The sequence below is a fragment of the Sander vitreus genome, chromosome 18 (assembly GCF_031162955.1).
Source record: "Sander vitreus isolate 19-12246 chromosome 18, sanVit1, whole genome shotgun sequence".
Lineage (NCBI taxonomy): Eukaryota > Metazoa > Chordata > Actinopteri > Perciformes > Percidae > Sander > Sander vitreus.
In genome coordinates, this window is record NC_135872.1 from 26506449 (window position 1) to 26518734 (window position 12286).

At 38.7% G+C, this 12286-nt stretch overlaps 1 protein-coding gene across 1 annotated transcript in view; it reads left to right on the top strand.

Annotated features, from left to right (window-relative positions):
• Positions 1 to 6896: 6896 nt before the first annotated feature.
• Positions 6897 to 12286, top strand: part of ube2j1 (ubiquitin-conjugating enzyme E2, J1) — a 56495-nt gene continuing 51105 nt past the window's right edge. The window contains exon 1 of the mRNA XM_078274141.1: positions 6897 to 7256. Within this exon, the coding sequence (XP_078130267.1) occupies positions 7226 to 7256 (31 nt within the window). The 5' untranslated portion in view covers positions 6897 to 7225. The remainder of the gene's footprint in view (positions 7257 to 12286) is intronic.

Genomic DNA, 12286 nt, shown 5'->3' on the forward strand with positions numbered 1-12286 from the left:
AACAATATCTTAAAACTCAACATAAAAAGAAAACCACAAATACAAACTGTAGATGTTTTATATAATATATATTATATATTATCTCAGGACACTTTACAAATAGAGTAGGAACTAGACCACACTCTATAATATACAAAGACCCAACAATTCCAGTAATTATAGCACTGTTGAATAGAATAAAACATATCCACAGACAATGGGCAAGTGAGCCTTCGTCTGTACCAAATGAATGTTAGGTGCACTAAAAGACAAAGAAATATCCCCCTTTCATTTATTATATTAATATCTTCTTTTTTTCTATATGGTGTCATAAACCGGCTCAAAAAGAGGGGAGTCCAAACAGGTTCAAGTGCCAATGAAAGGTTTATTGATAAATAAGCATGATAAGTAATTACAAAAACATGAGGTGTGGTGAGTAAATAGGATCAGTGGTGTGTGGAGTGTATGGATGAGTGAGGACTGTATGGATGCATGTTAACTGCAACAGAAGTGTCAAAACGAACCCAAAGCCAGGAGATGTGAATCTAGGAGACAGAACAACACAATGAGACATGGCATGTATATACTGTATAAGTCATTTCTCATAGCCTTGGGTGAGGCCTAGATCGAGGCCTACCCAGGTGTCAGCCCATTAGCCAATTAATGCTGCGCTCTAGACACAATTTTTAGCCCGTCAGTTACGACTTCAAGTCACGACTCACGACTTGGTGACGTTCCAGGCAAAGTCACGACAAGTCATCATCCAGGTAAACTGTGATTGAGTGAAAGTTGGTTTAGTTACGTTTATGTACAGCAGATTTGTGCATCTGATGATAAAAATAATGATATTTGGCACACCGTCAAAGCTAGCTAGCTAGCTAAACATTGTGCCGTTGGCAGGGTTCAACGTTAACGTTAGCTAGCGCTAACTGATACTAGCGATTTCTAAATTTAGTTGGCGACATATTTTGGGCTTCATTTAATAAACATAACCTGTAGTAGTACACAGTTGTATGTGTATTGTTTTGATTACAATGTGCAGAATTACTTTACTTTGCATATTTATGTCTATTTATTTCTATTTTTCACCGTTAATCACCGGCGTCTGTACAGCATCAACAGGGGTCACCATTGTTGTTTATGTGTGTGTGACGTCAGAAACTGTAACTGAGAGTACAACGATCTGGTACGAGCTCACGGGTAGTAAGTTACGGGTTTGAATGCCGTTCCAGGGCACTTTCATGGGTAGAAGGTTGTGAAAACACGAGTTACGAGTTGCCTGGAATGCGCCATAACCCTCCCAAACTGCCAGCTCCTGCACGAAGCAGGCAGAAAAGGGAGGGGTGGTAACAATGGATATGACAAAGTTTCGACCACAAATGCTTTTCCTCGGGTAAATGTGAGGGTGTGTGCCACATTGTTGTGTCCGTATTTTTCCATGTTTTTGTCTGGATCTCCACAAAATTTCACTTCTGAACGTATCAGTTCCTAATAAGCAGATGCTCTCCTGAGGTTTTTAGGCCGCTTCTGACAGGGATGATCTCAGGATCAGACCTGAGACGGGCCAGTAGTTTTTTTAATAAGCTGAAATATGATGATGATAAAATACATTTTACTGATAGTTATCCAACTGGCCCTACCAAGCCTAGCTGCTCTGATCAGACCATGGTCCTGCTATCCTCCACATATTGGGTCAGCCTGTGATTAGTCTATATCCTTTGCGTTCCACTTCCGGGATTGCTCCGGTACCGCAGGAAATTCCGCCGGATGCATGTATTTTCCGTTTCCTTCCGCTTTCTTTGTGTTGGAATTTTAAATTTGGTGGATTTATGAGGACTATGGTTAACTGCTCCTCAGAGCTCTGCATTGTAAATTGAGACAGCTAGCTAGACTATCTGTCCAATCTGAGTTTTCTCTCGCATGACTATTTTGCAGCGGCTCTGTGCAGAATTTAGCACCATGACGATTGTGATTGGTTTAAAGAAATTCAATTAAACCAGAGCAGCGTTTTTCCTCACATCCCCGAATGCTATGTGGAGTAGCCAGACCCTCCTTCAGTGCGCTTTAGAGGAGGGTCTGGCAAAGCGAGACACACACACACACACACACACACACACACACTCTCATAATATCTGGTTTCACCCCAACCCTTATTCTCCTGTGCATCTTGTTGTAATACTCAAATTGTTGAAAGACATTGTGAACCCCTGAACATTGCAACCCACTAAGATTTATCTTGTCCTCTCATACGGGGGGTCCCGACCGTAGGTTAGGAAACACAGCCTTAAATTGGGTGAGTGTAAAAGTTCATTGTTAATAATGGTTTTGTTACTACCATTATTTGTTGCATAATAACAGCAGCAGATACATTATGAGGCATTTGGGTATTTGCCAAAGAACACTTTCAAATATGCTACATGAACTTTAATGTGGAAATATTGGGAAAGCATTAACAAACTACATCTAAAATTGCAAAATTGCCATTGTTTTGAATCTGACACTATTTCATTTTTGAGAGACAGGATATCACTTTTCATACCTCTGTATTTGGTCCTCCCTTGTGTCCTGAACTAGCTCTTTAAAGAAATGTTTGGATTTTAATAATTTGCTGCCAACTACATAGATACTTTTGGGGTAATAAAGATCAAAATAACCTCCCATGAACCTCCATAAAGCTTTCAAAGCATCTGTAAAATCGCTGTGAAATCTCCATAAAATAACCACGCTCTGTGAATCCCAGATTTCGGTGTATTGCTTCATCCCTAAAAACTGTCATTTGCTTGACATTTCAGTCTTTGAATAACTTTTGCAATAATGTTTAGGGGTAAAATAAAGTGAGAAGGACAGACAGATACATTTTGTTTTTTGCCAAATTAAAGTTTTTGGAACATTTGGAGACAGGAAGAGGACAGGAACAGGATGGTGGCAGTAGGTGGAAATAAAGATGGATCAATAGAGAAAAAGCATATACTGTATGAGTGTTTTACTTGTGGTGACATTGACAGTGCTGCTGAGAGCTGTCACCAGTATCTGGTGGAGTGGTTAAAAAAAAAACTACCTGGGAGATGTCAACTCTCTGTCAAAGTCGAAGCAAGCAGAACAACGTGACTGTTGTCACTTTGACTCAGTAAAAATAAACAAAAGATGGGATATGGAATATGTTATATTTTCCCCTCTTCACCTGACAGCACCTGATTATGTACCAGCTTCCCTCAGCACTTAGGAATATGAAGTTCAAATGGACAAAAATATCATGCATGAGTATAAATGGCAATTCTGCCATTTCAGCTGCTTTTGATCCGTAGCCACGACCTGCATAATCAAAATGTAAACATAATCTATACATAGAGCCAGTTAAAGGTATCAGAGATGCAAGCATATAGGGATAATGGATACGTTGTTATCATTTTTTAAAGAAAAGACCATCCAAACCAAATACAATGCATGCTGGCAAGTTTGCTAATATGTTAACAGTGTTAATAGAACAACTTAATTTGATGAGTTAATGAAGGATAGGTTAAAAATTTAGTCTACTCATCATTTTAATTGTGAAATTATAAAATGTGATACAGTATATGTGATTTTGAGGTTTTACAGTGTAGAGGATTTGTATATAAAGCAAACAAATAAACTTTGAAAGTTTGTTTTCTCGCATTCCAAAACTAAAGAACACACTTTAACAGAATTTCTCATAATATATCCCTGTTTTAAGTTATCAGGACAGAGCCACTTTCATTGGAACGAGAAACTAAAATGGTTTCCTGGCACACCATCATTTTTCCTTTCAAATCTAATAATTAATTTTTCTAAATCCTGCCAACTTGTAATCCTTATTCATTCCAGAGAATATAAAGTTGCATGTGTTCAGTGCCCAAAAATGCTAAAGCCCACTCTATGCATACCGTGACACTGTAATGACTTTGTATTTAGGTTAAAATTGGGCACTAAATGTTACAAAGGCCTACTGCATACACATTTTTTTCTTGTTGTTGTAATTCAACATATGTTTGTTTTTAATATTGGGTACTTGAATTGGCGTTGAATCTGAATTTGTGAAAAAAATATAACATTGAAACAGATTGTTTTTAAAGTATATATTTCAGTGGTATCTTAATTTCAACAGCAGCAGTAATTACATTTCACAATTAGGTATTCCTTAAAAGATTAAAATATTGATGGTAATGGTGATTTTTTGCTTTTGCTTTGACCATTGACATTTCAAGTTATCATATAACTTATCATATATATATACACACACACACACACACACACACACACACACACTGAACAAAATTATAAATGCAAAACTTTTGTTTTTGCCCCCATTTTTCATGAGAACTCAAAGATCTAAGACTTTTTCTATGTACACAAAAGGCCTTTTTGTACTAATTTTTTGTAAATTGCTCTCAAATATTGTTCACGGAATCTGTCTAAATCTGTTAGTGAGCACTTCTCCTTTGCCGAGAAAATCCATTCACCTCACAGGTGTGGCATATCAAGATGCTGATTAGACAGCATGATTATTGCACAGGTGTGCCTTAGGCTGGCCACAATAAAAGGCCACTCTAAAATGTGCAGTTTTACTGTATTGGGGAAGTCCAGGGGGGGTCCAAAAACCAGTCAGTATCTGGTGTGCCCACCATTTGCCTCACGCAGTGAAACACATCTCCTTCGCATAGAGTTCATCAGGTTGTTGATTGATTCAATGGCTGTGCAAAGTTGCTGGATATTGGCAAGATCTGGAACACGCTGTCGTATACGCCGATCCAGAGCATCCCAAATGTGCTCAATGGGTGACATGTCCGGTGAGTATGCTGGCCATGCAAGAACTGGGACGTTTTCAGCTTCCAGGAATTGTGTACAGATCCTTGTAACATGGGGCCGTGCATTCTCATGCTGCAACATGAGGTGATGGTCGTGGATGAATGGCACACCAATGGCAACCATGGGCCACTCGATCCACAATGTTGACATCAGCAAACCGCTCACCCACACAACGCCATACACGCTGTCTGCCATCTGCCCTGTACAGTGAAAACCGGGATTCATCTGTGAAGAGAACACCTCTCCAAAGTGCCAGACGCTATCGAATGAGAGCATTTGCCCACTCAAGTCGGTTACGACGACGAACTGCAGTCAGGTCGAGACTTCGATGAGGACGACAAACCGATTGTTGCAGCAGCTGTCCGGGTGGCTGGTCTCAGACGATCTTGGAGGTGAAGATGCTGGATGTGGAGGTCCTGGGCTGGTGTGGTTACACATGGTCTGCGGTTGTGAGGCCGGTTGGATGTACTGCCAAATTCTCTGAAATGCCTTTGGAGATGGCTTATGGTAGAGAAATGAACATTCAATTCACGGGCAACAGTTCTGGTGGACATTCCTGCAGTCAGCATGCCAATTGCACGTTCCCTCAAAACTTGCGACATCTGTGACATTGTGCTGTGTAATAAAACTGCACATTTTAGAGTGGCCTTTTATTGTGGCCAGCCTAAAGCACACCTGTGCAATAATCATGCTGTCTAATCAGCATCTTGATATGCCACACAAGGTGGATGGATTATTTCGGCAAAGGAGAAGTGCTCACTAACACAGATTTAGACAGATTTGTGAACAATATTTGAAAGAAAAAAGCCTTTTGTGTACATAGAAAAAGTCTTAGATCTTTGAGTTCTCATGAAAAATGGGGGCAAAAACTTGGGGTTGAGATCTCCACTTTTGAGCAAAATTGATATTTTGAGCATATCAAACGCTTCTTTTCCTGCATTCTGGTGATTATTTTCTGCAATAATTTGTGCCTTTTCTGCATCAAGTTATGGTGCAAATGTCTTTAATTATGTAAAGTAAATTATAATAGGTTTTTGGGGAGGGTTGCACTGGCCAGTTTCGATAATTGGGGGGGTTGTAACCCCCCCACCCCCCCTGTATATTAGGCCTATGAACAGTGTGTGTGTGTGTGTGTGTGTGTGTATGTATGTATGTATGTATGTATATATATATATATAGTATATATATATATATATATATATATATATATATATATATATATATATATATATATATATATATATATATATATATGCATACAGTATCTCACAAAAGTGAGTACATCCCTCACATTTTAGCAAATATTTCATTATATCTTTTAATGGGACAACACTGAAGAAATTACACGTTGCTACAATGTAAAGTATTAAGTGTACAGCTTGTATAACAGTGTAAATGTGCTGTCCCCTCAAAATAACTCAACACACAGCCATTAATGTCTAAACCGCTGGCAACAAAAGTGAGTACACCCCTGTGTTAAATTCCCATAGAGGCAGGCAGATATTTATTTTTAAAGGCCAGTAATTTCATGGATGCAGGATACTATGCATCCTGATAAAGTTCCCTTGGCCTTTGGAATTAAAATAGCCCCCCCATCATCACATCCCCTTCACCATACCTAGAGATTGGCATGGGGTACTTTCCATAAGATCATCTCTCAATGCAAATCAAACCAGCTATTAGGCTAACCGACATAAAACCATGCCAATCTCTAGGTATGGTGAAGGGTATGTGATAGCAAGCATTTAGTGCGACAGTAGCGCCCATTGCATATACATGATATTCTTTGCAATTTTGCACTCAACCCATTCGGCTTTTTTTCTTATGCAACAGTTACTTTGTATGTACTTTACTATTTATTTTTTTTCTGTATTCATTGTTTATTTTATATTAATGTTTAATGTTTGTTTGTTTATGTATGCACCTTTCACCAAGGCAAATTCCACATAAGTGTACTAATTGTGGCAATAAAACCTTTTCTGATTCTAATTCTGATATATTACTTGCAATAATACGCCTGCGCTGTCTCAGATCTCCCCAGAAGAGGAAGAAAGGCAGATTTATAATAAGACGGCCAGTAGTCAGTCACTTCCTGTTTACGTTTCCACAAATGACGTCACGCGGATACCATTTAACAGACAGTTTCAAAACCGAAACAGCGGATAACTTGAGAAACAACTCTTCAGTGTTCTTGTGACGGCTGGATTAAAATATCGTCTAGTTCACCAACGTACTGGAACATCGTGGAGATTGAACGACCTACGTTTTCAACTGTTCTGCTCATATTTGAGGACCCGAAGGAAGCTAGCCGGGCTGCTAAGTGAAGCTAACGTTAAGTAGGTAGCTGGGAGCTAGCTAGCCAGTTAGCAACATTAACTCAACAGGACTTCAGCTTTAAACCGAGTGCTCAACATCTGTTAGTATGGAGAATAAATATAACCTCAAGAGTCCAGGTAAGCTCACTTTACAAGTGTTGTTGTTCTGCAGCTGTCAGCGAGTTTGCTAACATGACCGACACAGTTGAAACCCACCAGTTCACTGTTGACATTTCTTAAATAACTAATTGTGAACTAACTAAATCCAAATTAAACTACTACACTGACATGAGCCGAATATTATTGACTATTTCTTAGTGCTTGTGTTCGCTGCTTAGCTACATTTGTATGTGAACTCCATATGGAGGTACTTTGTTTTGTTTTAGCTAGTATTCAGAACAAAAACATCTATATTCATTCAGCTTTTATAGTAATTGCATTGGCACAGCTCACTTCCTGGGCTGAAAGAGCTACGTGGTGCTCAGTTTTGTAACGTTACTCTCTGTTTAGGATGCGTCTTCGTGTGTAACATTAGCTAGCTACAGTCATGGTCATTTGTGAACAGTATTTCACTGAGTTTCAGTTTTTATTTAAAAAAAACGGCAGAAGCGAGGATTTTGTACACAAAGGATGACCTAGGTGGGATCAGCGATGTGATAGTGGTGTTTTGCAAAAATGATATTTCCTGAGCGATATACAGTAGATGGGTTATTTTCCTAGCAACAAGTGAGTCACAGGCAGAATTAAAACTCCATGTTTAACAGCAACATGCTGTTTCTTCGTGATTACTTCAACAAAGATGAAGCTGCTGTTGGTCCTGGGTACATTAATGGATACGACATGACATTTATGCACTTTAGCCTACATGTTTTTCTGTGATTTTGCAAAGATGTGGCCTGTGGAAGATTTGGCCTATAGTTAAGACTTTTTTAAAGTAACTACCTTTGTATGCCATGCCGTTTTGTGACTACTTGGACATGGTTTCCGAGCAGAGAATCCCCCAAACTTTTGCCCTGCTTTAATGTTGTAAACGTAACATTGTTGCACTGTGCTAAAATAAGACATTATTAAGCATTATCGTCATTTAAAAGTAAGCACAGACTTTCTATCTAAGCTGCAGTGGCTGGAAGATTGTTAGACAAGTTAAACTATTACAAGACAAGATAGAGCTTAATTCATTCTGAGGGACATTTTTCTGCCAAATATTCACAACATACAACTAAAATGAATAGTATAAATATACTATATCTACAAACATGGTAACATAAAATATACATTACATACTAAAACATAATAGAATAATACAAATACATTAGAAACAAATGGAGATGCAAAGTGCAAATGAGGGTACAACACATTAATGGAAGTCAGGCTATTGGTAAAAGTGTTCAAATTGCATATAAACTATAAATAAATAATAAACTATATAGAAAGGTGCATATTTGGTATTCTGTTAATAAAAGAACTAACCAGACAGAATGGTGTGTCTGCTTCAATATTACCACATAAAAAACCCGTACAGAAAAATGTGTTGTTATAAATGCTACAAATTACAAGCATAGACATATAGATAATTAATGAATGAGAAAAAGCACTGAATGAACTGCCTAAAGGGGTGATTTAAAAAAACAACCATTTATCCTTTATATAACCAGGTAAGCCGATTGATAACAAATTCTCATTTGCAACGACGAGCTGTCACATTCACACTAGACTTCTCACTTTGCCAGACCCTCCTCCACAGCGCTGCAATGGAGGGTCTGGCTAGTCCACACAGCATTCCGGAATGGGAGAATTTCTTTAAACCAATCATAATCGTCATGGTTGGCGCTAAGCTCCGCACGGAGCCGCTGCAAAATAGCCTTGGGAAGGAACCTGTTTTGGTGGAACATGTGTACGTTCAAAAGTTATTTAAGTCATGCGAGAGAAACCTCCGATTGGACAGACCGCTGTCTGGATTTACCCTGCAGAGATCTGAGTAGAGCTGGGCAATATATCGATATTATATTGATATCGTGATATGAGACTAGATATCGTCTTAGATTTTGGATATCGTAATATCGTAATATGACATAAGTGTTGTCTTTTCCTGGTTTTAAAGGCTGCATTACAGTAAAGTGATGTCATTTTCTGAACTTACCAGACTGTTGTAACTGTTCTATTATTTGCCTTTAACCACTTAAGTCATTATATCCACATTATTGATGATTATTTATCAAAAATCTCATTGTGTAAATATTTTGTGAAAGCACCAATAGTCGACACTACAATATCGTTCAATATCGAGGTATTTGGTCAAAAATATTGTGATATTTGATTTTCTCCATATTGCCCAGCCCTAATCTGAGGAGCAGTTAACCATAGTCCTCAGAAATCCACCGGGGTTTTTAAAACTCCAACACAAAGAAAGCGGAAAGAAAACAGACATCGGACATGCATCCGGCGGCATTTCCCGCGTCACCGGCGCAATCCCGAAAGTGGAACGTCAAGGATAAAGGCTACACATTCACACAGTCACACATTCATACCTGGAAGCTGCCAAGTACAACCCCAGTCTGATCTGCTGGGCAGCCACTGAGCAGCTCCACTCAAGCATTTTTTTTATTTGGGTTAAGGGCCTTGCTCAAGGGCAACTCAGTGGTGGTAATGAGGGAGGGACAAGCGCTGCTCCACTTTCCGACCTAGAGTTATCCTGGGGAGTCTGGCGATTGAACCCAGTAGAAAAGCCAATGAAAACAGTCGATGAGTTTGAGGTATGTGATAATAGTGCATGATAATGAACCTTGTCAGTGAGAGTGTTCACATTGAGAATAATATCCCAGCTATGATCAAATTATGGGAATATCTAGACCGAATCACAGTGAACGTCCTAACAATAGACAAATGGTTGTTGATTTCAGCTGCTTAGATATGGGACATCCGCAAACTTGTTTATTTCTGTTGTCATTTTGAGCCGTAACTGTAACCTTTAAAGATAGACACATTTTTTTAAGAAACCTGAATAATCCTGGTTTCAAGAAACCCAAATATGCTACCTGGAGTTCTACAAAAGAAAGTGGGATACTATTACATGGAACGCCCTTCTCAGGTTTCTGTTTTCTATCACAGTATGTTTTGTAACAAGAACAAAAAAACTTTTTGTGCCCAGGTGTGTTCATCAACTCGAGTTACGTCAGCAGCAGTTAATCAGTTTACCAAAAATATGCTATTACTAACAATATAACAATGATCTGCGCTGTGATAAAAGTAAAAATCTGTTTACTGGTAATGCAGAAAATTTGACATGTTATTGTCGCTCCTATTTTCCATTTCTGATGAGCAGATGATAATGATAAATGCTCCGATGAATGAACTAAATTGGCATCATCATGTAAACATATACTCACTGTTAGTGTCCACCAGTGAGAGTAGAGTACAAACTTACATGGCACATTTAAGGTTTACATAAATTCGTTTGGGAGTCATTTACTAAACTGTGGAAGCCAGGTTTATGTTTCTCAACGGGGGTGGGTGCTGGAAGCAATATTTTGGAAAGGGGGGCGTTGAGGTGCCCTTGGGGTGCGTTTTTTTAAGTTTACAATTTAAACTCCTTGCAAAAAAACAGTTGTCTGCAACATTAAAACCTGCCCGTTTACACCAGTGAGAGTGGACGAGACTGTCTTTTCTTCAGTGTTTCTGTCAGCTCGGTGCTGCCTTCACAGGGAACCGGACGTCGGAGCATCCTCTTAAATGAACTGCGTACTGCAACATTACATATCGGTATTGTTGTGAAATTTAAAGTCTTCATTAAACATTCAACAAAAGTTGGGGCCTAATCATCAATCAATCATAATATTCACGGCAATTAGCCTACATTTCATTTGATTGGGGGGGGTGGTGGTAATGGACCTGGATAATGGATAGGGGGCGCTGGCCCAACAAGTAACAAGTAAGCGAATAAAAATGCATACGTTTACTTACTTTTACATACTTATTTTATTTTTTATTATTATGTTGGTCTAGTGGAGTATTGCACATTTACACCAGCACTTCTTCATATGCAGGTGTTACCAGACATAATGTATTTTTCTGACGTCAACTGAAACTGAGAATATGGTCAGAAATCTAGAAAAAAAAGTTACTGGTAAGATAATAGAAGCATTGAGTGCATGCCACGTGTAACCAAGAACTCACTAGAGCAGTGATTATCAAAGTATGGTCCATGTGAAAAGTCTTCAAATTCATTTATTTCAATTGTCATGATATATAAATTTGTATTTTTCGTACATGAGGGGGTCCCTGGTCTATTCTCTATCTAGCTGTAAAAGAAGATTGAGTACCTCTGTACTAGAGTGTCCTGTAAGTTTAAAGTTTGCTATGGGTGTACAACCTTGGACAGACACACATTGACACGTACGCAACACATGCAGGTGCTAAGTTCCCACAGATACATAGGCTACACGATTGGTTTAGATTTGGAAGTTTCAGTTTTCAGTTTTTAATATTCAGAGTTTCACAATCACTGTATTACAGAGCTGATCTCACTGGAGTTTCTGTTCAAGGCACTTGTTAAACTACCATGGACCAATTCCTCACTGAACATAATGCAATGCCAAATAATACAGTGTGTTCAAAAAAGGAAAATAAAACTGTCCGAACATGACGATGATGCGAATGTTCCTTCTAAAAAAAAAAACATTGCTTTGAACTATTTGTTATATCTATTTTTGCACATTATGTCCATAAGAGGGCACATGTACAACAGGATACACTTTGCTTGTATATGTTTATTTCAACACAAACATGTGTTAAAAGATCTAAATACCTACACATTACAAAATAAACTGATAAATGATGTCCTATACCATTCAACTTAATATAAAGACCGTAGACTTCTGTTCCTCTCTCCCTGTGCACCGTGGTTAGTGCTGGACTGAGAACTGAGCCCCCTATTGGCTTGGGCGATCTCTTAATATTTTCAAATCATCCAATCGTGGATACTGGAGAGGCTGTCTGGGCCTCATTTCAGAAAGCAGGTTTAGTGAAAACTCCGTTGACGGAAACTCTGGGTTCCGTGTTTCACAAAGCCAGTTTAGCTCAACTCTGAGTCAGTTACTATGGCTATGTTACTATGGTTACATTCTGCCTCTGTGAACCTAACCTGCACGCTAGCAGGTTTTCTTCAACCA